At 43.8% G+C, this 27,834-nt stretch overlaps 1 protein-coding gene across 3 annotated transcripts; it reads left to right on the plus strand.

Moving 5' to 3' along the window:
• NEMP2 (nuclear envelope integral membrane protein 2) lies at positions 1-26,987 on the plus strand. 3 transcript variants are annotated; one of them, XR_008446681.1, is made up of 10 exons: positions 1-221; positions 9,968-10,083; positions 11,442-11,670; positions 11,859-11,931; positions 13,392-13,485; positions 14,224-14,338; positions 15,987-16,212; positions 18,653-18,829; positions 23,129-23,536; positions 26,401-26,987. XR_008446681.1 is itself a non-coding variant. In XM_054044386.1 (9 exons), exons 1-9 carry the CDS (start codon positions 143-145, stop codon positions 23,367-23,369), a joined length of 1,350 nt encoding a protein of 449 aa, XP_053900361.1. In that variant the 5' UTR covers positions 1-142; the 3' UTR covers positions 23,370-26,987. The 3 variants fall into 3 exon arrangements, 2 of the variants coding, with proteins under 2 accessions (XP_053900361.1, XP_053900362.1); XM_054044386.1 differs by having other exon boundaries at positions 23,129-26,987; XM_054044387.1 differs by lacking the exon at positions 18,653-18,829 and having other exon boundaries at positions 23,129-26,987.
• Positions 26,988-27,834: the final 847 nt, after the last annotated feature.

Raw genomic sequence — 27,834 nt, forward strand, 5'->3', positions numbered from 1 at the left:
CCGGCCTCCCGCGGCCGCCATTCTCCGCAGCCAGACGGAGCGTCGGCCCCCGCGGCGCCGGCCCATCCATCGGCCCGGGCTCGTGGCGTCTCGGCTGCCGGCTCCACCTTCCGACGCGCCGCTTCAAACGGCTGCGGGGCCAATGCAGCCCGCGGGCTCCCCGCTGCGGCTCCTCTTCCTCCTCTCGCTGGCCAGGGCGAGCGGGGCGGCGGCGGGAGCAGGTAACGCCTGGGGCGGGGGTTTCAGACATCCCAGCGGGGCTCGGCGCTTGGCGGAGCCGCCGCCGGGCCGACGGGGGTTCTGCAAAGCCCCAGGCTCTGGTCTCTCGCCTCTCCCGGGAGCGCGAACCCGCAAGCCCCGCGGAGCTGGCCGTTTGGCCGCTTCATGTTATTGCCTGATCAGGAAGCGGGGGTCCCGGGCGTACGCGGGGTTTGAGCTCTGAGGTTCCGCAAAGGTGGCTGGGACGTACCCAGGACAAAAGCTGCGAGAGAAACTTAGTTTCTGTATAAAAATCCACGTGAAGCAGGATTTTGGTGACACCCCTCCCCCAATCCACAAAGGTTTTATGAAACGAAACACAACACGCGCTCGGTGTTTCACTTCGTCAGTATAGTCATTCTTCAAAAGTAAAGACACACATTGTCGAAAAGGAAAGATGGGCAGTTCTGTAAGTAAAATGTAATAATGGAGTCTCCTCTCCACTCTTAGCTCTCTGAGCATCATACTTTTTATCTGCCCTTAGATGCACCCTAGCCAACTTATTTCCATTTTCACCATTGAACCAATTACACAGTTTTGACCAAACCAGTGCAACTGTAAAAAGCAACAAAGAGTCCTGTGGCACCTTAAAGACTAACAGATGCTCCAATACATCTGTTAGTCTTTAAGGTGCCACAAGACTCTCTGTTGCTTTTTACAGATCCAGACTAACAATGCTACCCCTTCTAGAGTTTCAAAGGTAGTGGAAGCAGATTGCCTCCAGTCAGTATTGGCCGAGAGGAATATCCTAGAGTTAAATTTCCACTTCTACCTAAAATAGCATTGCCCTGTAGAAAGATCCAGAGGCCTGAAGCCTACAAATCTCTTAGAATCAATATTTTTCTATTATATTTCTGAATTAGAACAATAGATATCCCATTCCCAGCCTGAAATGGTTACATCTATTTGTCTTAACCCCCCAGCCCCAGCCAAGAAGTTCAATATACAGCCTACCTACTCAACCATCTTTGCTGTGACTTTTGAGGAATTCCTAGTCTCACAGAACTTCAAGAGATAATAGTAGTGTGGTATAAGCTACATGTGGGGAAAATATTTAAGAATGGGCTCTTCAGTCTAGCAGAGAAAGGTATAAAACAAGCCAATGACTGGTAGGTGAAGTTAGAAAAATTCAAATGGAAAATAAGGCGTACATTTTTGACAATGAAAGTACTTAACCATTGGAACAATTTCCCAAGGGTTGTGGTGGATTCTCCCTCACTGACAATTTTTAAATCAAGATTGGGTGTTTTACCATAAGATCCGCTCTAGGAATTATTTTGGGGAAGTTCTCTGGCTTGTGTTGTACAGGAGGTCAGATTAGATGATCACAGTGGTGCCTTCTGGCCTCGGAATCTATGAATCTATTTGATTCTGCCTAGGTGAGCTGCATGGTAGACTGCCACTGTTCATACAACAGCTCCCATAAAATGGGTGCTGATAGTGGCAGCATTTAAAGAATCAGGAAAATGCAGTACTTCCTTACTTGACTCATTGCTAGCTCCTCCTTTCTGAACACTCAATTTGCTATACGCAAGACACTGGAACTTTTTGGAACCTGTAATGAATGAATCAAAGAGCCTACTGTTCCTGAGACAGGATTTCAAGGGAAACTGTCTACTGAAATCTAGCCAATTAAATAAAAAGAGTTAAAACAGTTGCAGATACCACACTTGTCCCAGAATTCCATGTCTATTTTTGTGATTTTACAATCACACTTTCCTATATTTAACAATATTTTCTCTCCCTTGTTGCTGTGTAAGAAGCCCACTTAAACACAAAGGGGCAGCTGACTATTAACTGATTGAACAGGGAAAACCATGAAAATTCCTATAAATAAAATGCTGTCAAATGCACAAAGTAAACACCCTGGAAAAAATAAAGAAAAATACTTGCCCCCTCATCTGTTTCAGTTGCAATAAACCAAGGTCTTTCTTGTAATAGTAGATAAAACCAGTTCACACAGAAGTGTGATTTTTAAGGTGATGGTGTCCCTTCCGTTCTCCCTGTAGTCTGGTTCATGATAGCTGAGGCAGAGGGTAGCTTTCATCAGAGAGGACAATGAAAGTCAGAGGGACTATTGAGATTCCAGTTGCAGCACTGATGCATAGTTCAAGAGGCATTTTACCTGCTTGTTTCCTTATTTCTTGCACTGAAGGTCTCTGCCCTTGGTTTTGTTTTAGGATTCTATAGTTGATCCTGATTCTCTCCATAGCTCGTAATCTCTCACATTTAGACAGTTGCCTTCCCTTCCTTACCTCAGGTTAAGTCTTGTTTCTCCTGATAGTGAAGTCACTTGTTCAAAGGGATCTTCCTCTTGGAACTCAGTTGGTTTATAGTTACCCCAGATGTCACTCACATGGAGTTGAGGGCATCCTTGAAGTGGAGGATGGCTTGGGTCGGGTGGTTTTCTTCAGAGAGAACATGCATATTGATATGTTAATGCTTAGGGTGGTACTGATAAGAAAACATCTACTAGCTCTCTGGGAATAACTAGCAGGGAAACCAGTTCTAATCTGAATAGACAGTTTATTGTAATCACTTTACAAATAGGGCAGCACCCTCAGCTCTTGCTTCTGGAAGGAATCCAAATTACTTTTGCCTGGGCAGGCAGAAATCTCCCTGCCCTAAGAACCTGTTACCTAGCAGGGAAGATAAATTACCTGCAGACAGTCTAAGCTGAGGTGAAGTCCCACTAAGAGAATGGAGTTCCCTTACTACTAGGTTCACCTAACTTTTAGCCAGTGATGGTGCCCATCCATGAACCTGTTTTTGACACCAGCAAGTAACAAATTCCCCAGATAATGTAGCAAGTACTAGGATCCTCTATCGAGCCAGATGGATGCCTTTGTGATTCCCTTTTCCAATGTCATCCTTTATTCGTCCATCCCCCCTAGTTCTTCATTAAATAGTTCAAATGTTCTGGCCAGACTAAAGAGCCATATTCACTCTTTCATGACCCAGAAGGGTTTGGTTTATAGGTTTGTATATGGACAGGTAGTGACCATTCTCTCCAGCCCCCAAATCTGTTACCAGCTTTGTCCATTACTTTGGGGAATGCTCATTTATTAGGGATACTCTTCTGGGATTGGGGGAGGGTTCTGTACTTCTATCAAGGTACTGCTTGTGTCACTGGTGTTCTCATACGGAGCTCTACTTCTCCCTGCTGCAAGTTCCCTCCCAATGGAGCTATTCTGCAGGACCTCGGTTCCCCAGGGCTGGGTTCTTCCAGCCCCAGAATGAGATAAATATACACACACACATTAACAGAGCGTGTCTGAGAGGACCAGGTTAATCAGCACTCCCAAGCTGACCCCTTATATGTCCCTGGACTCAGTAACTGGGTCGAGCAGCACCTCCAAGCTGTCACCCTCATATGCCTTGGGCACCGCACCGGAATAGAGCACACCTGAGCAGGCTGGGTCGAGCAGCACTTTCAATCTGTCCCCCTCATATGCCCCTGGATTCAGCAGACTGGATCGAGCAAGCTGCCACCCTTATATGTTCCAGGTTCAGCACGTCCTTATCCCCACTTTCACATTACAGTTGTTCTGGTAGTAATCTACTTGATGAGCAAACCCCACAGTATTTTTGGGTGCTGCAGGGATCTTTTAGCTTAGGTACGAGGAGCATTGCTGCAGAGCAAATGAGGAAACCAAAACACACCCAAGGGAGTGGGGGGAGAGAGAGAAGCAACCAGCTTAATCATGAATAACCATAGGGGAGCCAAACAAGCAAAACGGTTATAATATTAAATCTAACAATCTTGATTATAAAAGTCAGGTTTAGAAAACTATAACTGATCACACAAGTCAGGGTCAGAAGGCTATACAGAGAGAGAGAGAGCTGGGTTCTCACCATTCCATGAAGTTTGAATCAATCAGGGTCCCAGGTGGTGGGGGTAGCTGAGGGTCCAGAGTACTGGAGACAGGCAGAGCCCCCAGCACGATCCGTCAGGAGAAGATGAAGTCCCCCGGTTGATGGGGTGCTTGCGACAAGCGAGTATCCCCATCACATCCTTTCTCTGTGATCTGATCTTCAATCCATTGCAGCCGCTGCATCAGTCACTGGATCCAGCAAATGAGTAGAACTAGATCAATTGCTAGTATAATTTGGAAACTGACTATCACCACAATAGGGTGAAGCATGATATTTAAAAGACCTGTTGCACTGGGGCTCCACCCAAGCAAAGTGTCCCACCAGAAGTGATGGCCTGTGTTTTTAACTGTAGCTGCTAGCCTACAGATCTCCTGGTTGTAGTACTGAATCTCGAGTTTGCCATTCTCCCCCAAAGTTCGGAGCTTCTGCAGCTCAATTTGTAAGGAGGGATGAGTTAATAGTCCCTTAATGGCAGTGAGACCCATTCCCAGTGAAATGGGGGAAACCTCCTTGTAAAGCTCAGGATAGGCTTAATATCACAACTAACAATAGTGGTTACATCACAGAAAGAGCGATTAATGTAAGGCACCATGGGTTGAATCCAATGTCCATTAAGCAATACAATATTACATTTCGTTCTTACACACACACATGCTTTATCAACACATAATAACAGACCCCTCTTCCTGGATAACATCGAAGGAAAAGTGAGACCTATTCCCAGGTTGTGGGAAGAAGCCTTCATCATGTTCCTCCAGTGTTTGGTCTTCACAGATATCGCCCAAACCTTCTTTTCTCCTACACCCCTTTACATTTACTGTGTTCCAGACATTATCTTGCTGCTAGGCCCAATTGTTAGGATCTCTGGAGTACATTAGTGAGTTATCAATAATCTGTAATCCCAGTGGGACTACTACTACTGGGTGGATTACTCCTCAGAATAACTGCAAGCTTTGCTGGTGGTGATTGTACAAAGCATTAATAGTCTCCACCAGGGCCGAAGGATTAATTCTTCCTCCGTTACATGGGGCTGAATCAAGTTGATTGCCTCCATGGGAATTTGTCCTGCTATGGCTTGCCGAATCATTCCCATGATTATGTTCTGGGTGAGAGCCTGAGTTTGCTCACACGCTGAGGTCAATGAGACATTATTCTGGAGGGACTGTACACCAGACATTAACTCTTCATTTTTTTCATGAGTCTTTTCCACCCAGGAAATACTTTACTTATTAACTGCTGTTCCTCACTTAACTGTTTCAAAGATGCTGTTAATGGGGTTCCCATCTTTTCTATATTTTCGGTGGCATATGATAGTTTATTAGTCAGAACTTTTATATTTGCGGCATCAACTAAAGAGATTCCTGTTCCTACAGGTGCAATCCAATCACTTAATTCCCTTTTTACTCTATTTACATGGTCAGCCCCTTGCCACATTCATCCCAGCCCTTATGGCTGTTTCCAATCAAGGGAGCGCATACAGGTGCTATGTGAGAGATATTCATGCCTTTTAAGTGGATTTGAACCTCCTTCAGAGAAGTCTGAAGTTTAGGAACCAAATGTTCTTGATCCAATTTTAACACATGGGGTCCTGAAATTGGGGCTCTTAAATGTCAGAGGGGAGTGAGGTTTGTGATCAGAGGGTCAAAATTTAAAACTTTTTTTTGTTGTTGGCCCAATTCCATTCTGTACAATCTGGGCTCATGGAATCCCTCCGAAATGGCAACGTGCCCAAATTGTTGGCATGAGCTTGTCACAATGTGTGCCCTTTAATGGAACTACCCAGTCTGGGGGACCTTGTTGAATCAAGTCAGGTCTGGATTCTGACGACAATGATGACACGTAGGGGCATGGTTGCTCCCCAAATTGCGGAGGAAACCATGACTATCCTGCACCTTTCGCCACCTGGGAGGCGGTTACTGGTTGCATTTGATAGTGTACGTCTCTTTCGAGACCACAGTGGCTTACAGAAGAATGGGATGGAGTCTGGGGTGGTCTTAGCTTCATAACAAAACTTGAGTGACTCCCCGGGGCACTCTGTGTGCAATTGGCAATGTTTTCCCAGGGGCAACCGGAGGAGTTGCCAACAGCGTAGAACTGGTAGAAACGCTGCAGGGCCAGGGGGTTGCTTCCATTCCCATAGAATCCATGCATGTGGTACGGCAATTTTACTTCCTGGGCTCCAGCTGGCAAGCACCTCCAGAGGCTCAGAGGGATCACAGGTTCAGCATAGAGCCTGGACAGCATCAGACTCCAGACACTTATGAACAGCAGAGTGCTGGTGCAACAGTGGGATGTCATGGCTCGTGTTCAGGACCTGTGAGGGGGCAGAGAAGAGAGAACAAACTCCCACACTCCCCCCATATATAGTGGGAGAGTCTGGGACCAATATTGCAGTGTGAACATAAAGCAGTGACTTACGTGAGGGTGGCCATAATAAGTCGAGGATTTCTCTGGCCTTTTCCTGTCTCAACATTGCAGTAGGCACTGCCAAGCCCACCCGATACATATTTTCCAACGGCCCCAACCCGTTCCTTCTTGCTAGCCAAGAAGGGTGGCTGGCAGGATGGAGAAGACAGTTATACTATTCCTTGTGGGTCAGGTGGTTTACTCTTCTATTCTTTGAGCTGTGAGGAATGAAACCATTTCTGCCAGGGTTTCCCATTTTTTCCATTTAGGATTTCTACCTGATAAACACTGGGGCTGGCCCGATTCACAATTAAGCAGGGGCTATGCCAGGTGAGTGTCAAAGAGTGCTCCTTTGCTGTACATTACTGGTTGGCCTAATTGCTACCCGCACAAAATTCTTTGTTACTTACACACTCTAGGGGCACCCACCTTTACCCAGTTCGTAGGGCTCCAGGCGAAAGGCACCTAACTTTACTACTCCATGGGCTCTGGGATCTACTCCTCCGCAGGCTCCAGGCAAACATCCTTTCCCTGTGGACTCAGAGCAAACACCTTCTCCCTGTTCATAGGGCTCCAGGTGAAGGGTACCTAACTTTACCCCTCCATGGGCTCCCAAATCTTTTGTCCATTGCAACTTCAGATGCTAATCTGTTGCAGTTAAGAAGCAATTCATTAGAAGGACAGAATGTTGGGAATAATTAAGACAGGGATAGATAATAAGACAGAAAATATCATATTGCCTCTATGTAAATCCATGGTACGCCCACATCTTGAATACTGTGTGCAGATGTGGTCGCCCCATCTCAAAAAAGATATATTGGAATTAGAAAAGGTTCAGAAAAGGGCAACAAAAATGATTAGGGGTATGGAACAGCTTCCATATGAGAAGAGATTAATAAGACTGGGACTTTTCAGCTTGGAAAAGAGACAACCAAGGGTGTATATGATACAGGTCTATAAAATCATGACTGATGTGGAGAAAGTAAAGAAGGAAATGTTATTCACTCCTCATAACACAAGAACTAGGGGTCACCAAATGAAATAAATAGGTTTAAAACATACAAAAGGAAGTATTTTTTCACACAACGCACAATCTGTGGAACTCCTTGCCAGAGGATGTTGTGCAGGCCAAGACTATAACATGGTTCAAAAAAGGAATTAGATAAGTTCATGGAGGATAGGTCCATCAATGGCTATTAGCCAGGATGGGCAGGGACGGAGTTCCTAGTCTCTGTTGGATCACTTGATGATTACCTGTTCTGTTCATTCCCTCTGGGGCACTTGGCATTAGCCACTGTCGGAAGACAGGATACTGGGCTAGATGAAACTTTGGTCTGACCCAGTATGGCCATTCTTATGTTCTGAAGGAGTAGTCCTTCATCTCCATCTCAAGCTGTTGATGCTGATATCTTGATGAGTGAGGCGCTAAACTGCTGTACTCAAGGATTGGGATTGCCAGTCAATCCATGGACCATATTCAGTCCTGGCCTGAGAGTTTCCAGCTTCTGTTGGCTTCAATGTGGGTGAGAGTTAACTAGTCAAAGGGCTTGGCTGCAGAAGAAAGTTTCACCAGTTTAATCTAAAGTGTGGATTTAAACCGATTTAGTTAAACCAGTGCAAACCCTTGGGTGGACAAGTCTTAGGCTACGTCTTCACTACCCGCCTGAATCGGCGGGTAGAAATCGATCTCTTGGGGATCGAATTATCGCGTCTTGTCGGGACGCGACAATTGATCCCCGAATCGACGCTTGTACTCCACCAGCGCAGGTAGGTGTAAGCGCCGTCGACGGGGGAGCCGCGGAGGTCGATTTGCCGCCGTCCTCACAGCGGGGTAAGTCGGCTCGGATACGTCGAATTCAGCTATGCTATTCGCGTAGCTGAATTTGCGTATCTTAAATCAACTCCCCCACCCCCGTAGCGAAGACGTAGCCTTAGTTAAGTTTCAGAGTGGCTTATTAAACTCAGATAAGTGTGTCCAGACAGGAATTTGCATCGGTTTAACTAAATCAGTTTAAAGCACAATTTAAATTAAACTGGTGCAACTTTCTCATCTAGAAAGATCGATTTTACCTACAAACAGCATTTCTTTGAGTTGACTAAATTAAGGGCTTGTCTACACTGGCAATTTACAGCACTGCAACTTTCTCGCTCAGGGTTGTGAAAAAACACCCCCCTGAGCACAGCTAGTTTCAGCGCTGTAAAGCACCAGTGTAAACAGTGCACCAGCGCTGGGAGCTGTGCCTCTCCTTGAGGTGGTTTTTTAGAGCTCTTGGAGAGCTCTCTCCCAGTGCTGCACTGTGAGCACACAAACCATGTTAAAGCGCTGCCGCTTTAGCTTTGCAAGTGTAGACTAGCCCCTAGTCTGCACAGGAACTCCCTTTGCTATCCTCAGTGTTTGACAACATTCTGTCCTGGATTATTCAGATAGTTGTTACATTCATACCTAGTTTTCTCTTCAGTGGACCAACTTCTTCTCTGAGTTAACAGCTGTATTATGTTTCTTTATTCTGCTCTTTAATTATGTTCCTGGAATCTTGAGGTGATACACTGTAGGGCAGTTTGTGTGTGTGTGTGTGTGTGTGTGCAGGTTTGCATGTACGCTCTTGAAAATTCGCCCCACAAATCAGTTAGGGATATTTATACTGTGAGGTATGTATCTAATCTTGAAAGCAGTAGGGAGTCTCTAAAATTTCCATGAAGCAAGACAATGGAAATGATTGATTAGACAAGTTGCCAATGCCATTAGGACTGCTAGAGACAGCTAATTACCCTCACCACAAGGTGTTATCACTGAAAATTATGTTAACGTTCAGAACATGTAGGAGAAATAATTTGATTACATATTTTAATATACTACTTAAAAATAACAAAATTACACCATTTCTCCACTTCAAATAGGTTATGATGTTAAAACTTCTTCAAATCAGCAGCAATATCATGTGGTAAATGACTATTTTAACATTGAAAGCCTGTTTTCCTCATTAGACTTCGACAGTCAAATTCACCATTGGTTTAAGCACTGGAGTTACACCCACTTATACCAATAGTGAATTTGGCTCATGGACTTTATCCCAATGCTATCAAAATACTAGCACAAAAACCATTTTTTTCTAAATGTAGTAAAAAGCCAAAACAGGCTAGAGACAGAATGTTCCAAAGTGATGTAGGCACCTAAATCCCATTGAAAATCATTGGGACTTAAGCTTCTAAGTGCCTAGGCCAGGTTTGAATTTTCAGATTGGGCTACTAAGTCATTTCAGAGCTTCTGAAAATATTATCCTATAGCAGGTTTTTTGTGTCAGACTTTTTGCAAATTGCTTATGGCTGCTGGAATATCAAACTACAATACAACAAAAGCATGAATGGAGGAAGTGAACATATGCCCACACTTTGAAATGCACTTCATTTAGTGTTTTTCTTTCGTTAGATAAAAACTGTAGCCATTTGAAGGAAATGGACGTCATCCAAAAAGCAGATGCAGATTGTTACTGTTATATGCAAAATGGAACAATGCACTTAAAATATATTTGGTCAGCTCTTCAGGTAAGATTCTGTGTTTGGAGCTTGCTTCAGATTTTTAATATGTTACATGTTTTCCCAGCAACCAATCTGATCAAGATATAAGATATCAGGTGCATCGCAGTATGAAATCAGTCCGAGGGTTGCAGTTTGATGTCTTGGCAGTTTGATGTCTCTTATTTGTTGCACAGATGGGGGGCTTTATTTCTTTGCTGAGAGGCAGAGAATTGTCAACACAACTGTGTTTGTGTATTGGATGTTATATGATGACTTTTTGACAGCAAAATAAGAACAAGGCTACATAATATCAGATGCATATTTCCAATACTGACAGAAGTGGCAAGGGTGCACCTTGTAAGATATTCACCTTGGGCTGCAAAGTACTAAGTCTCAACTACTTAGAAGCTTAGAACACCTCTTTAACCCCTGTGCAAAGGAGCAAATTCAGGATCTTCTCCTTGGCTCTTCTGAGTAGTTGACTCCCCAGGTGGGGAAAGAAACAGTTTCACTTCACCTCCAGGTGTAAGGAACTGGAGATTCCTCTTCATCCCTGCCCAGAACGTTTTTCTCCAGGCAGATACAATGTGTATGGTCATTTTGATGAGCGGTGGCAGACTTTAGGCAGTGATCACATCCAGGAACTGGGACAGTTTCTTGATGTAAATGCTTAAAAGTGGGCAGCTAAGATTTTCCCCAGCAGATCACTCTTTGCATTTCAATAAAGAAGCCTGTCTTATTAGATGAGATAATGCTTCTCCTTGTCGTTGGGCATCCATTATTTCAGATGCCCGAGCTCATTAGTTCACAATTTAAGCATCAGGAGGACTTTTCCTGTTCAGAAGGTAGAGAAGATCAGTGTTACAGCTCAGTCCTTCTTGAAGAGAAGAGGGCTGGATTTTTTATTCAGTTTTTGTCGCACTCTCTTTTGCTTTCTGACAATTTCCATTTTTGTTCTCCCTTAACATCTAATGTGCAGTTAGCATCCTTATCCACAAGAAGATTCAGGAACAGTGGGTTCATAGCCTATGAGAAAAGTGAGCCTGGGCATCTGCCAGAGAAAATGTGGGCAGTCAATGTTAGTAGTGTGTCAAACATCTGTAGCATCACAGTGCCCATGATGGAATTGTAACCTTAGGATCTGGTTCGTCAAATGGAACCATGCACCCACCTGGGGGCCCACTGACTCCAGTGAGGCTGTATATGAATCATTAAGTACAGTAGGACTAGGTATCTGATTTAAGAGACTGCAGTGGGATTATTATTCCCTAGGCTTCTGCTCTGTTATTTCTCCCTATGTTATGTTCAAATACTGGGAGTGTTTTTGAAAGATACCTATCGATCAGAGTTCCTACTATGTATGTTTTGTTTTGCTCTGTTTACAGGTGAAAATTAACAGCACAGAAATGTTCAAGTTTGTGCCTATCACAGCTGAAAGCAATTGTCATAATTCAGAAACTATTTTTGCATTTTTCAAGTGTATTGTTCAAATCATTTGGCAATCAGAGGCATCTAAAGAAACTGTCATAAACATAAACCAATATGGAGAGAATGTGTGTTTCACAGTCCAACCCTACAAGAAAGTACCCTACACCGTGAGTGTACAACGGAACAGTAAGTAGAGTGAGGCTTTCCATTCATCCAATGAATGGGCTGGATAATATTGCCAACATTATTGCTTGAATAGTGCATTCTGAGTTGTAAGTTACTGTAATGGAACAGCTGAGACTGGTCTGATAATGTTTGTACAATTAAAATCACCCAGATGTATTAGCCTAAAATGCTGTTTTTTGGATTTTCAGTGGTGGATAGGAAACTCATCCTTTTGTTCGTAGCTGGTGTTTTTCTGTTCCATTTTGCAAACGCCTTGAGTAGGTAAGTATTAGCCCCTTTATCTTGGTATTCTTTCCAGAGTCATTGCATTCTTGGTGTGTTCCTATTCATGCATTGTCTTCTCTATTTATTTGTATAGCTCAATGATCCCAAGCAACTGTTTGTTTTTTAAAAAATGAAATAAGAAAAATGTATGTAAACTATCATAATAACGTAGCCATGAAGAGGAGAGATGTAATGTAAAGATTTTTCACTTGCATGGCTGTGTTAGGGCTTCCCAGATCATGGCTCCTAGCACTTGTGGGTGTACAAGGACTGCACCTGGGATTCTCCCTATGAGCAAGTGAGCAAAGAGTAAGTAGAGCCATCACCTCCCTCCCAATGAACCAATGAAGCCTGGGGGATGCCGCATAAAGGGAGGTTGCAAATTTCCCATCCCCAGAATGTGGGAATCTTAGGGAGGAACTGTGTGTCCAATGAGGTCATCTGGGCCTCACAGTCTCTACTGCTCCCCGCCTCCACCTCACCCTGTACTCATGGCTGCACATTAAAGAGCACAAACTAGCCCTCATATTTTGTGTAGTGTAGCAAGGAAGATATTTGCAGTCATTTTGTTTCATGTGGAGTTTGGCATCGTACAGTCAGTTCATTTGTGACTCATCTCAAAAGTTCTGTTCCACTTCTAAAATTTGCGAATCACCAAATTTTAAACAGATTAGGTCAAATTTTATCAAACCTTTGGATTTTGTAAAAATAAGTTTACAAAACCAAGAGAGTTTCTACATTTTCTTTTTATTTCCATCAAAACGTTTTTTAAAAAGTAAAATAAAAATATTCATGCAATCCAAAAATTACAGCATTGTGGACAAGAAAATGAAATTGACTAGAAACATGATAAACAAAAGTGGAACTGAGGAGATGTTTTCACTGTTGAGATTTTGCGATATGGAAAAGTAAATAAAAGCTGAAATAGGGAAAAGGCAATGAGATTATTTTTAATTCTCACAACTCTAGTAATCTAATGCTGTTTGTTTTTTAAAGAGTACTAGATCCTCAGCTCCCTTGAGTTCACACTCAGTGCAGCAGAGGAGCTGGCTGGGACCTAATGTGACCCTTGTGTAACTTAAGAGCAGCTCTAAGTTTTGCCAGCTGCCCCCATCCCACAAGGTCATTTGGGCACCATTCAGGGACCAGCTGGAATGCCATGCACTGCCCCCCCACCCTCCCACAAACCTCTTGCCACCCTAACACAGGGGTTTGGGACGAGCAGGCAACCTACAGCCATCTGTGACACCCAAAGATTCCTCTCTGTCAGGGAATTCTCAGCTGCCTCTTTATGGGAGTTTTCTGGTTGCCTCGTTCTGCCTCCGCAGTGCAAAGCAGATGAAGCCAGAGCTGAAAATCTCTGTGATTAAGTACAGCATTACACTTTCTACTTCCAAACCAGTTGCAACTCAATAAAAGATTTTTACAGTGTTCCCCACCTTGCTGTTCCCTAACAGGAGTGCTATGTTCTATTACTGTGCTGGAGTGGCATTGGGTGTTCTTGCTACGCTAGTCTTTATCCTGTTGACACTTAAAAGATTTATTCCAAAGGTAGGTGTACCATGAAAACAAAATAGCAAATAGCAAGTCTAGAGCCAGATTCTGATCTCTCATTGGTTTTATGACAGAATAACTCCATTGACTTTAATGGGGGTTTACTTCAGTGTAAAACCAGTGTACCTAAGATCAGAATTAGGCCCTAGATAGACTGCCCTCCAAAGTCTGAAATAAACAGTTACATTTGCTGATGTACAATGACGAGCATTTATTCTGAAACCATAATTACAGGGGTGTGATTTTAGTCTTTGAGGTCAGTTTGCTTATGTCGTAAGTCAACAAATCAGTCAAAATGAAACCATAATTTTTGTGGCAGTTGTAACTTTGACTTTATTTTTCATATCCAGTAGCAAAATTGTCTCACAAAGGCAGGGCTGAATCTTATGCCACCCTTCCCCCCACTCCCCCAATGCCTTGGTCTCTATAAAACATGTCAGAGTTAAGTATTAATTATTATTATTGTAATATACAGCTTCAAGAAGTTTGGACAAAAATCCCATGCAGTGGCTCCTCTTCACCTCACTTATCTTGAGACTTCAGAGCAGGATATAGCAGGGTTAACAAGCGAATCAGCTCATAAGCTCTACAGTACAGATAGTGCGTTTACCTGTATGTTTGTGAAATCCCTAGCCCACTGTGGCCCAATCCTGATTGGGACCTCTGGATGCTACCATCATATAAATAATAAACCACAAGCTAGCTGGTTTACTAACTATTTTCTTTTACTCCCAGCACAGCACCTTTGGGATTTTAATGAGTGGCTTCTGGATGTCCTCTCTCTACTTTATTTACTGTTTGAAAGGGGAAATGAAGTGGCTGTGGTCTGAATATAGAAACTACTTACTGGGTAAGAGAATGAGCAGAAATGTACAGCGGACAGGTTTTTGTTAAGAGGTCAGAACAAACAGTTTGTAAGAATTGCATCTGATTAATATTTTTCTCTCATGAATGTGAGGTGTGGGAGGATTCTGAATGCTCCTAATCCATTCAAATGAGCATTTATTCTCATTAGATCCTTAAATAGGGAGTTTGATGTTGGTTTGTAGAGGCATGAAGAAGAGGGAACGTTTTGCCCATCTTATGTTTCCAGTCATTTCCATTTCACACCCACCATGGAAGCAAAGAGGGAGGTGGTTGTGGGAGAAGACCGCTACCATCTCCTCTCTTGTCTGGAGCTTGGAGTGGGGGTTGTGCTGCCTGGAAAGGGGGAGTTGCCAAGGGGGCTGGGGAACCTATTGCTTCAGCACATTTCCTCAGCATCTTCCTTGGTCAATACAACTGTGCAGCCTCTATTATCAGCTAAAGCCATCCTCCCTGGAGTTAGCCCCATCAGACAGTGGTAATGGTAGAAACAGTGCTATCTTCCCTGAGCACAGCAAGCATCTCTGGCACCTGGAGGTGCAGCTAGGGTGCACTTATTCTTAAAGCATTTACTAATATAGGAATAAGGAATTCTCATGCCCCCTGCTGGCCTAGGGGGAGAGAGATTGGGATACAAGCTCGTAACTTGGTTCTCCCCCTTTGCTCTCGCAGTACAGAGCACTGCTCTTAGGCCACTATGCCAGCCCCTTATGCTCTGTGCCTGTTAATATTCACGAACTGCTTTTGACTCAGTTGAATACGATATCGTTTTTCAATTTTTTTTTATGTTCACTCACCTTTGCTTTGGTGGCACCCCCGAAGCACACAGGGAAAAGTACAGTGAGAAAAATTGTTCTTGCAGAATTGCCAGCATGGCTGAAACCAAAAAGTACAGTGTTGAATAAGAATGGACTTCTTTGGATGCTTATCCAAACTGAAGCTCCAGACCTTTCAGCATTCACTCTTCACCAGTTAGGAGGGGAACCATGGCTTGCCCACATGCTTTTAGCATGAGTGAGATTAATTTGATACACATACTGTATTTGCAAGCCTATCAGCTTCATTTCCAACATTTTATTTGAAAATAAATACTGACTTATTGTTAGTATGGAGCCTAATCCATGCATATGTTTACACAAGTATTGAGGTATAATTAGGACCTTTCAACAATGCAATTGCACACCATTCCTGCAATTGCACATACAGGTGAATTAAACTGATCATTTTAATAACCATTAAATTCTGACATGTAATTGTATTGCTAATGGTGTTTTAGAATGCCTACCGCCTTGGATAAGCATTGTAAGTTACGATTTAAATCTGAACAAACAAACATATAGGATATTTCGGCACATAGATAGCCAGTTATGCCTTTAACTTGCCATCTGCACATGCAGATACACAGTTTGCATATGCAGTCATCATAATTACATACTCAAGTCCAGTGTGCCACTGTATGCATTTTTTTGCATATGTATTTTAAATATCAGGCCCCTCATGTTCCCAAAGTACATAGTAGACAGCATGAGGAGTAACAGTGAGATTTGCTGTGTGGCAGTTGTAAGCTGTCAGTCTATTATTAAAGTTAATCCTTTGTGTCATTCTATATATGGCATTTTTTTCTGCTTTCACAGGGTATTTTCTGACTGTTGGATTTATCAGCTTTGTGGTTTGTTACAAGCATGGACCACTTACCAATGAGCGAAGCATAACCCTCTTGACATGGACATTACAATTAATAGCCTTTGTCTTGATTTATTTTGGTGTCACCATCCCACAGGTTGCATATGCAGTAATAGCTATCATCCTCTGTTCAAAAGTCCTGTGCTATCCCCTTGGCATGGTCTGCTTTGTGGGCAGGTTGGTATCCATTTTCTGAACGTATAAGTCACTGTATTATAAGGTAATATTAAAAGGTTAATAATAAAACCCACATAAAATGACAATTATCTGTCAGTTACTAATCCTAGTACATATTCTTATCTAATGAATACTTACATTAGAGACAAGGCTCGAAACCCCAATGCATAAGAATTTAATAATTCTCAATGCAGGAGTTTTAAGCATGGATCTTGCTGTATAGAGAACTGTGACTATAACCTTCATAAATACAAATTGAACAGCTTTTCTGCAGCATCTGGTAACTGATGGCTTTTCATTTGATTGATTGGCTAGACTGCAGTGACAACATCATGGTTTAATAGGTCTGACAGGACTTTGATTTTTAACAAGAGTTACCTGCAGATTCCTATGGGCCAAAACACTTACCACAAGATGCCATGAGATATTGACATTAGGATACTCTGATAAAACTGTAGGTTAATTGGTCATCACTGTCAAGGGTAGAGTTCAGGGGTGAACTCCTACCCCTATTGAAGTCAATGGGAGTTTGCTAGTGACTTCAATAGACCCAGGTTTTCACCCCAGACGTCCTTATTTACTCTTACCAGGCCCCAACACTATACTGAGCTCAATAGGGGCAGAAACCTGGACCTGCATGGAGCCCACTCTATAGAAGTGGGGCTGTGTGCTGGAGCTGGGGTCCACCCATCTGGAGCTGCTTCCAGGATGGAGACCGTAGTTTGGAACACTTTTCAATCCTGTTTTTGGCTTTCCTGTATATGCAGTGTAGCCACATGGGAACAAGCTTCTGTTTGCTATTGTCCTGTGAATTTAAAATATATTTTATCATGTCAACAGTAACACACAAATGATGATTCTAAAGGCAGTCCCACCTGTTACACTGAACTAAGGAGCCTATGGGAAGTCAAAGACTGAAGCTGGCTTTACAACAAACCACAGCAACTTAATTATTACTTATATTTTCTATGCTTTACCACCGCTTGGTTTTTAAAAACCATTTTAATATTTCTTTGCCTTCCCCTAGAAGCTTGGATAAGTGGTGGGTTTGGGGTTTTTTAGCACAACTTGTCATTTGACAAACACAGATTTTTCCACCCCAGCTGAAAAGAACAACCTGCTTTAAACAGCATCCTGTAAGAACATTTATCTGCTGTAAGTGGTGCTCAGCTCCCTCTGAAGTCAATGGGAGAAGTACCAGTTTAAACCAGTGCTGAATGTAGCCAGAATATACCTTACCGTCAGTATATACTCCGACATGTCAAAGTGTCTTTGTTTCTGTGCTGACCCCTGGCATGATTTCAGTTTTTGTTTTGACTGCTCCTGCAGAGCCAAGAGAGGGGTAGCACATACAATATAATACGAAAAATCTCTTTCAGAAAGGAAGTTTTTGATGAGTTTTACAAACAGTATATTTTAAAGTTATTTGTTTGTTACTTAATTCTACAGAACAAACCCAAACCTTGACGGTTTGATAAAAATGTTCACAGAGGAAGCAAGCTGCATAATTCAGTTTAGTAGCCATCTGCACATACTGCTGATAATCTGCTCTCCTAGTAAGCTCTAGAACCTGGTCCCATTGAGCCCACTGGGAGCTTTGTCACTGACTTCAGTGGCATCAGGATTTGACCCTTACCACACGAACAATGACAAACAAGAGCCTTAATCCATTTCCCATTGTCTCGAGGGAGTAAGTCAAACACAGCTGGCTAGCGCAGGTACATTCATATAGAGCTTAAACTCTGTTTATGGGCATCCAGCCCTTGCTCGGCTTAACTCCAAAGTTACCACAACAACAAAAATGGAAAGCAGTCAATAGAAGGGAACAGAACACAGCAGACTGTCTAAGTGATATCTAAATACATTATAAATTACTATGCAGCATCATAACAGCTACATCAGATTATAAATATTTTTGTCCCAAACTACTCAGCTGTGTAATTTTAAGGCGCAAGTAAACAATATGAACAATTTGCAAAAGATTTTAAGAGCACTGTTCATCTGCAAAGTTCCAAGCGCACACTGGGCCTGATTTTCAGCCCCATCGTCCCTGTGTGCCTGTTTTGCATGTGCAAATCCCTGTTGCACCTGCAAATGGCTAGATAAGCATCCATTTATTAGTTTCCATCAGGGTTCTCGGTGTATATAAAGGACCTTTTGAAAGTCAGTGGGACTTTGCATTGACTTCAGTGACTTTGGATCTGACTCAAACGAGGCAGGCAAATATACATGGACCTTGGGAATGAAAATCAGGCTCATTATGTTGGACTTTTAAAGTAGCTATTTGTCTCTCCCTCATGGAAAGGCAAGATGATGTTATGCTGTTCCCTTAATAGTATATGCCAGAAAGAAAGAAAAGGTCATAGTGATGTGGGGAGCAATGTATTTGTAACATGTGCGATAGATTTGGAAATATGAATTGTGTTTCATTTTGTTTTAGAAAAATCAAGAATTTTTTTAAATCAAAAAAACTAGTGTTTCGGCTTCTTACTGAAGAAGAATACAGGGAGCAGGGGGAAACAGAGACTGTGAAAGCCTTAGATGAGCTACGCTCATTCTGCAGGAGTCCAGATTTCTCATCCTGGTTAGCCGTGTCCAAACTCCAGTCCCCTAAAAAGTAAGAAAGACTCATCTCTTAAAACTGAATGTATTTTATAGGCACTGTTACACAGAAGAGCCAAATACTCCTTAAAGCTGCATAATTTATAGGCCTGATCCTGCCAACACTCAATCAAACATGTAACTTTGTTCACGTGAATAGTCCTGTTGGTGTCCCAGGGCACAGATCTTGCAGCTTAAAGGGCTAAGGTGGCTTGAAGGGACCTCTGTGCCCTTCTGGTTCTGGGCTGCTGGGTCCTCTCAGCTAATTTAGACAGACCTGGGAGCCTCTCTAAGTTATGGCAGCCTAGAATCTCTGCAGTGATGCCTGTAGCCCTGTCCCTGATAGAATCCTCCCATTCCTGCTCCTGGTATGCCTCCTACATTGGGGCTTGCAAAGGGGTCCTCAGAAAGCAGCTGGATGGCTGTCCCCACAGTGCCTGCTTTGGTGGGAATCATCCCCTGGCTGGGTATGGAGCTCTTAGGATCCTTCTACACTGCTTCCCAGTCTTGTACATGGTGTAAAGGGGGCAGGGTGGGAGTGAGGATCTCACCCCAAATGCTGGCAGGATCTGGCCTTATAATCATAAGTTTCTGCATTACCAAACATAAACCAGTTGGAGTGACAGCCAATGTATCTTTTTCCATAGGCTGAGCACTGGTCTACATGACACAGGTCGACATAAGGCAGCTTATGTTGACCTAACTATGTCAGTGTACACACTACATAGAATCATAGAATATCAGGGACCTCAGGAGGTCATCTAGTCCAATCCCCTGCTCAAAGCAGGACCTAATCCCCAACTAAATCATCCCAGTCAGGGCTTTGTCAAGCCTGACCTTAAAAACCTCTAAGGAAGGAGATTCCACCACCTCCCTAGGTAACCCATTCCAGTGCTTCACCACCCTCCTAGTGAAAAAGTTCTTTCCTAATATCCAACCTAAACCTCCCCCACTGAAACTTGAGACCATTACTCCTTGTTCTGTCATCTGGTACCACTGAGAACAGTCTAGATCCATCCCCTTCGGAGCCCCCTTTCAGGTAGTTGAAAGCAGCTGTCAAATCCCCCCTCATTCTTCTCTTCTGCAGACTAAATAATCCCAGTTCCCTCAGCCGCTCCTCATAAATCATGTGCTCCAGCCCCCTAATCATTTTTGTTGCCCTCTGCTGGACTCTTTCCATTTTTTCCATATCCTTGTAGTGTGGAGCCCAAAACTGGACACAGTACTCCAGATGAGGCCTCACCAATGCCAAATAGAGGGGAATGATCATGTCCCTCGATCTGCTGGCAATGCTCCTACTTATACAGCCCAAAATGCCGTTAGTCTTCTTGGCAACAAAGGCACACTACTGACTCATATCCAGCTTCTCGTCCACTGTAACCACTAGGTCCTTTTCTGCAGAACTGCTTCCTAGCCATTCAGTCCCTAGTCTGTAACAGTGCATGGGATTCTTCCGTCCTAAGTGCAGGACTCTGCACTTGTCCTTGTTGAACCTCATCAGATTTCTTTTGGCCCAATCCTCTCATTTGTCTAGATCCCTCTGTATCCTATCCCCACCCTGCAGCGTATCTACCACTCCTCCCAGTTTAGTGTCATCTGCAAACTTGCTGAGGGTGCAATTCACGCCATCCTTCAGATCATTAAGATATTGAACAAAACCGGCCCCAAGACCAACAACCATTAGGGCACTCCACTTGATACCGGCTGCCAACTAAACATGGAGCCATTGATCACTATCCGTTGAGCCTGATGATCTAGCCAGCTTTCTATCCACCTTATAGCCTTGCGCCCACCGATGTAAGTGCCCTACTACACCAACATAACAACTCCACCTCCATGAGAGGCATAGGAGAGCTTATGTCAGTGTAGTTAGGACGACGCAGTGTCCATGTAGACACTGTGTTACTTGCATTGGCTGTTGGCAGTCATTCTCCAGGCTCTCTGCTTGGAGCTGAGCTGCCCCCGGGCTCCTGGCTGGGAGCCTGGCTGATCTGAGGCTTCCACCTCCGTGCTGGAAGCCCATGAGGCTGCCAGCTTGGAGGCGGGAGCTGGGGGGCAGTGAGCAGGGAACAGAGAGCGGGGAGGGGAGAAGAGAGCTGGCAGGGAGCCAGGAGCCTGTGGGGCAGCTGGGCTCCTGGAGGGGAGCAGCAAGTGGAGCTGAGAGACCAGGCTCTCAGCTCCCCACACCGCCCCTCTTAGGTCAGTGGAAGCACTCCACGAACTGAAGGAGGGTTGTGTGGACATGAACCACCACAGTAATTACTGCAGTGGCTATAAAGGGGGCAGAGTGGGAGTGAGGATCTAATATAGTTTTTATTGTAGACATGCCCTGAAATAGGACTAGGAGTGCTGTGGAAATAGCATGCTCTGCCCCTGGGAATCTGAGTGGATGGAGAGACTGTGTCTGGAAGTTCAACAGAGACACCGCTAGCAAATTAGAAGAATGATGGTGGTAGGGTGACCAGATGTCCCGATTTTATAGGGACAGTCCCGATTTTTGGGTCTTTTTCTTATATAGGCTCCTATTACCCCCCACACCCTGTCCCGATTTTTCACATTTGCTGTCTGGTCACCCTAGATGGTGGGCTATAAAGGAGAGGCCATATAAAATGGGGACTGGCAGCCAGAGGAGTTAGGGACATAAGACCCAGAATTCCAACATGCTTATCCGAAAACCAAAATTAGAACTGTAAAATATTAGCAGCAGGGCTCTAGGTATTATGCAGCCACAGAACTCACCCGTGCCCCTGAATTGTGCTTCAGAATTTAAAGCACCATCAGCTTGGAATTTAATGTGTTATCAAAACTGAGTTCAAAGGAGTTTCGGGAATGGGAACTGCACCTGCACTTGGCTTCCCATGACACTTTCTGTAGTCAGGTTTTTGTAGTTTTCAAAAATGTCTGTCTCGCTTATTACCATGGAAAAACCCATACCAAGCAGAGGGGAAACTAACTGGTTATGTGCAACATGCCGCCAAATGCACAAAGTAAACAAAGCAAGGAGATATTTTTCTCCAGTCACTTTTAGTTATTCTCAGGAATTATTTGTAACAATAGTATGTAAAAAAAAGTCTGGCAGAAGTCTGATTCGTAAGTTGACTGTGTCGCTAAGCTTTCATTAAAGAATAATTATATTTCTTCCTCTTGTGGTAACAAAGAAAACCTACAAATGAAACCAAAGCAATGATGTCTGCCTGAGTCTGAAGTACATTTGTAAGAAGAGTGAACAGCCCTCTTCAACTCATTGAAGTTTTAGCTCAGAAATATAATGACAATGATATGAATATTAACATTAACTATTTAACTTGTCATCACTGTAACAGAGCTGTTTCGCTAATGTGCTTTTCTTACAACCCCTCACCAAAAGTCCCCCACTTTCCAAAAAACTCCAGCATCCCCTCTGACTTCTGCAGTGCAGCTGTCTTTTATCAAAGTAATATTGGCAGCATGTCAAAATGCATGGGCCAGTGTCAAATAAATGGAATATAAGCTCTCAAGTAGTACACAGAATATTACTGTACTATTTGTTTTCCTGTTTTATTCAGTGAATCCTCCATTTTGGAGTTTACCTGGAGCTGCTGCAGAAATTCCAGCCTGTCACAGCAGAGCACCATAGAGAGCAGGGATCCTGCTGCAGGGTTTAGGCCCAGTTGCTGCAGAGTCTACAGGGCCTGGCTGTATGCGAGGCTGTTGTGCAGGAATTCCTGGATGTTGAGCTCTTGCACTTGTTTCTGTCAGGAATAGAGTATCAGCACTTCTTGAATTCAAATAAAGGGCTATGTAAGTTACAGGGGTTCTCTCTCAAGTTCTGCACAGACATTAATGAATCCTCATAACATTCTTGGGAAAAAAGTATTATTAGCCTCACTTTGCTAATTGAGAAACTGAAACTGAGAGAAGGCAAGTGACCTACATAGGTCTACACCATGAGCAGTAAGAGCTGGAAACACAGGTCAGATGTGCCTGGCTCAGTCATTATGCCCTACTCGCTCTCTAAGGAACCAAAATTACTTAATTAAAGCATGAAGCAAAAACTGAAAACATTTGAAAGGAGGTTGACGAAGGAAAACAGCTAACTGAGGTGACAGAGTTCAGTACTGGATGCTGCCCTTTACAATTTACCCTCTCGTGTGTGTGAATCCTTAGCTCAGGCTTAAACTCCAGCATGCCATGGGGGCATGATTCCTGCTTTGAATGCTGTCTATACACATACCCAAAACATGCAGGTCTCTGCTCCAAGTCAGCTTTAATTGGCAGCATTCTGTGTATTTGGTTTTCTTCCTGCCTGATCCTTTCCCCTTTTTAAATCTGGCAGATTTGCAAACTTTATTTTGGGATCTCCCCACGTGTCACCTGCAGAAGTGAACGCATATGATGAGCTATATGGCATTGGAGGCTCCTTCTTGGAACAGCAGCTCTTTAGCATAGAGCCAGAGCCAGAGCAGAACCGACTAGCTAATTCCATTCAGGAGGATGATTATGAAGATGATGATGAAATGCAGGAACAAAACGAAAGTGAAAATGTTTCATACTCCAACAGTATTGGATTATTCTGAACCATTTGGAAAATCCCCTGGAAGGAAAGAAAATGAAATCAAGTTGGAAAGGAAGGCTACCTAGGCTAAATGCATGCTGTTTCAGAGAACCCTACTTCTGACTTGGCTGTAGAGGGCAACCAAGATTCTTTGAAGGATTTATTCCGGCTTCACTGTTCAAAACAGTAGTAAGTTGCTTGGTTTCTTAAGTGAATGTTACGTTCATGTAGTTGGTATTTTGTTACCTCACCTGTTTATTTACAGGGCAGGTACCAGGCAGCAGCAGTGCAAACTTGTCCCACTACTGTACCTCAACTCCCTTGAAGAGACTGCCTCTATAGAGGTCTGTTCTCTCTCCATGCCCTCAGTGCTGGGAGTGTCAGATGAAGAGGAAGTCATTTATGATGCACTTTTACTAAGTGCTCTATCTGCTAATAAATTCCTTTGATCTCCTTTCCTAAAGTGTCTTGCTTACTGCCCTGATCCCTCCATCTCACCTTCCATGAGTTTTAAGTTCCTCACCCTCTCCTTGAGAGCCCTGCACAACTGTGCTCCTCTGTTTCATTGCTCTTCCCTTGGCCTTTCTACGCTAGCCAAGCCACACACCTAGCCCCCACCATCTTTGTTTCCTCTCCCACCCATCTCTGCCCTCTTCATTGTGGCCCCCTGTGCCAAAGGCCCTCCACCTGATCCAGTTCTCCATCTCCTCCTCTGGGAACTGCAGAGGGAAATGTGTTTTCCCCAGTGTATTCTTATTCTTCCTTTCAGCCTCAATCTTCCCCCACAACTAACAAAACCCCAAACCAAAACCCCACCATTCCAGCCCCACAAGTGTGCTCAGTAAAGGCCATGTAGCCTGGGACTGTATTAGCTGCTCCAAGGAGTCTCCGTCGGTGCAGGTACCTGGGGTAAGGATGGCCAGGGAGAAGCTGAAGCTATGCGGTACAGAGCACCCATAAGTGGCCCTGGTGTCCTGGGAATCCACCAGCTTTGGCAGTGGGTCCTGCAGCTCATTTCATGATTGGGAAGAAACCTTGCCCCCAGGACCACAAGCAGGGAGGAAGTACTGGATAGATCCTACTGGAGATCTCCTGACTGCGTGGCCTTCTCCAGGGTTTACCTCAGGAGGTGAGGATCTTACCCTGGCAAGAAAATAATTACAGTCAACTGCCAACATCCATATGAGAATAGATTCCTTCTGTGGGTGTCTATCCTCTCCTTACCCTTGTACAAATGGGATCTCCCTCTCTGTTGTCCTTCAGACTGTGACCCTTACCCCTCACTTTTCATATACACACTGCTTCCCATTAATCCCACTAAGTATCTCTTTGTAGGAGAACGGGGGCCATCATTTCTCCCCCCAACTGCCACTCCAAACCCTCCAGGAACTGTCCCATTCCAACATTCACCTCTTTCTAAAAGGTGTCGCTCCGCAGAACAGGCTGCGCTGGGTTTGAAGCCAGGCTGACTCTGTGGGCACACTCAAAAGGAAAGTTTCCCTTTGCTGGTGAACATGCTTGGAGATGTCTCAGTGGGAGACACGAGATGGGACCCAAATAGCATAAAACAGTGCTAAAAAGAAACAGCTTACCATATACATGGGTGCCTCCTTACACTGAAAAGTCATCAGAGCTTGCCTTTATATTAGCACTTCCCAGAGAGAATTATAGGGAGACTCCAGGAGGCTCTAGAGTTTAAATTAAAATTTTAAAATGAGAATTTTTCTGTTTTTCAGTAAAGAGAAGCCTAACACCTAATTAAACACCATTAGACCATCTCACTCATTCAGGAAGCCAAGCTCATTCTATAGCCATACAGCGGGTGTGTGAGAGAAGATAAGCCCTACTTATTAAAATTTATAAACCAAACTGGGACCATGATTATGTTAGCAGCAAGAGGGCTCTATCGAACAAGTCTGTAATTGTCACCAATAAAATACTGGGGGAGGACTCTGCTAGATTCACGGCCACATCTCTCCATCCCAGTCACGGCATCATATTGGGCTTGCTTTGGTGCTTTCTACTACTAGCAAGATAAACCCATCACAGTAGTAGATACATTCACCAAACAGTGGTCAGAACCACAGGAGAGGTGGATAAAGTCCAAATTCTTTGGCTGCGTTGCAGAGGGGTGGATCTCTCCTCGAGCACAATGGCTGGAGGAGGTTTATGTTACACTTGCATAGTTGAAGCTAAGTACTTGAAATGTATTGTTATAAATATCTGGCTCGTCAAGGAAAGGCAACATAGTATGACACATTTCAGGCTCTCTGCACCATACTGAAGCAAGTAAAGGATTTTCAGCCACAGTGCTCAGGTAGCTGAAGGTTCACAATCATGATTTTTTTTTTTTTTTTAAGCGACATATCTTGTCCCAGTTTAAATCCAGGCAACCCCCTTGAGCTTTATGAAACAAAGCAGCTAATAGATTGGTGGTGATGCCCCCACACATGAATATATTATCCTTGTGAAGAAATGTACTACCCCTTTAAGGGACAGGCTGGAACCTACAGCTAGGACCGCCTGGGGTGTAATCAAGGAGACCCTGCTCCACCCTAGGGCTGGGCTAGATAAACAGAAAAGAAACTGAGCAAGAGAGAGGGAAGTAGAAACTGTGCATGTGATAGCAGGCGTTGGTTGTTTTCTCTCAGGCTAGTCGGTGTCCTGGAGCTTAACTAGAGGCTTTGTTTATGGATTTAAATTTTGAAGTTGAAACAGGTTCTGAGGTGAGGACCTTATGGGCGGGTTTTAATTGAATTACTCCTGTCCTGAAGCCTTGATAAAAGAGAACTTTATGTTGTTAGTGTGTGTTAGCTCCCCTCCGGGTGTTAAAGCAAACCTATGGCCCCCCCAATCAGGGGAAATGAAGGAGGGGGCACTGCTGCAGTACCAAACTGAGCCACAAGGTGATGTACAGGGACTGCCTGCACCTCCATAAGCATATACTCACATAGCTCACTATTAACATTAATATGTTCACTGCAGGGAAAAAAAAACAATACAATACAGTTGAATTTTTCCTGCACTTTACCTGTTTTCTCAATATTTTTCAGTAGATGATCAAGGAGGGTGGCTGCTTCAAACACCTTGCCCCGCACTCCCAGGGGAGAAGAGCAACAGCAGCCTGAGATACACACAAATGTTTTAATGACTAGCTCACAAAGAACATTAAAACAAACCTTTAAAGCCTCCAAATATCGCTACGATCATGAACTTTGAGGATTTATGAATGTTTATCTATGTACTTATAAACAACCCCCCCCCAATCTCCCACTTGGTTTCTGAGCACTTTACAAAACACTGGAATTTATCCTCTGGCACTCCTATCTCACAGGAGTGCCAGTGAGATAGGTTGGTACTATCCCCATTTTAGAGGAGCACTGTGAGAGTTGAAAGTGACATCCCAAGGTCACACACTAAGTCTTTGTGAGAGCAGAACCCAGATCTCCTAAGCCCCAGGCCTGTGTCTTTACCATTAGAGCATCCTTCCTCCCTTAACGAAGGCTTGTATACTATTTTATCCTCTGCTTCATTTATTTTTTTCAACAATTTCAGGTTTTGGAAATATATCAATTTCATGTACAGTGCACTCGACATACTATGCTGTGTCAAGCTTTTAAATAAAAATATTTTTCAGCTAGCAACGTTTGCTTGGTTCATTTTAACCACTTTATGAAAACAGTACACGTCACAAAGAGCAGTCAGACAGGGGGGTGCACCTGTCTTTTGGGGGGAGGTTGAGGTCCTTTGGTCTTGTACCTCACAACACATCTAAAGGGTGCAGTTCCCCTGCTGCTTCAAAGAGGTGTTTCTCTATTTCCCCCCAAACCCCAGAGAAGTGTTTGCATAGTGTGAAATCTTCCCAGTCTTCTCCATGCCCACAGAAGAGCCAAACCTCAGCAGAACCACAGTGTGGTGATGGTAAGATAGGTACGGTTGAAGAGGAGGAACATAAGAATGGCCTTACTGGGTCAGACCAATGGTCCATCTAGCCCAGTATCCTGACTTCTGACAGCAGCCAATGCCATGTGCTTCAGAGGGAATATACAGAACAGGCAATCATCAAGTGATCCATCCCGTCATCCACTCCCAGCTTCTGGTTGGGGTTTGTAGATTTCCCCTTAATGAGTATGGAAGATCTATAGATTCCCAAGGTCTCCCCCTTCTGCTGCTCCCACATGCCCCACAAATTAAGCAGTCAGAAGAAAAACGCAAATTAAATTTGTTCTGTCAAGATAAACTTCACTGTGCCAACAAACACTGCTACTGGACACACTGGTGCAAATATATTCATTTAGTTAGGAATTCGCAGCTAAGAGGACTAGAATCAGACGTTGAAGATGGCTGCTTAAATGGGTTTATTGGGGCTAAGATACAAATATTCAGAAAGTTATGAAAATGTGGTTACAAGTGGCAGCTGAGACCACTTTCTACTTTATCTCTTGGCCTGCAATAAGAAGAACTTGCATAACTCAACCCACACTCAT

The sequence above is a fragment of the Malaclemys terrapin genome, chromosome 11 (genome assembly GCF_027887155.1).
Source record: "Malaclemys terrapin pileata isolate rMalTer1 chromosome 11, rMalTer1.hap1, whole genome shotgun sequence".
Taxonomy (NCBI): domain Eukaryota; kingdom Metazoa; phylum Chordata; order Testudines; family Emydidae; genus Malaclemys; species Malaclemys terrapin.

Bases quoted from the DNA above. Each gene is read 5' to 3' on its own strand.
- NEMP2 (XM_054044386.1), top strand. From the start codon at position 143: ATGCAGCCCGCGGGCTCCCCGCTGCGGCTCCTCTTCCTCCTCTCGCTG. The intron at 14,339-15,986 runs GTAAGAGAATGA...CTGCTTTCACAG, and splicing joins ATATAGAAACTACTTACTGG to GGTATTTTCTGACTGTTGGA. The intron at 18,830-23,128 runs GTAAGAAAGACT...TAAATCTGGCAG, and splicing joins AAACTCCAGTCCCCTAAAAA to ATTTGCAAACTTTATTTTGG.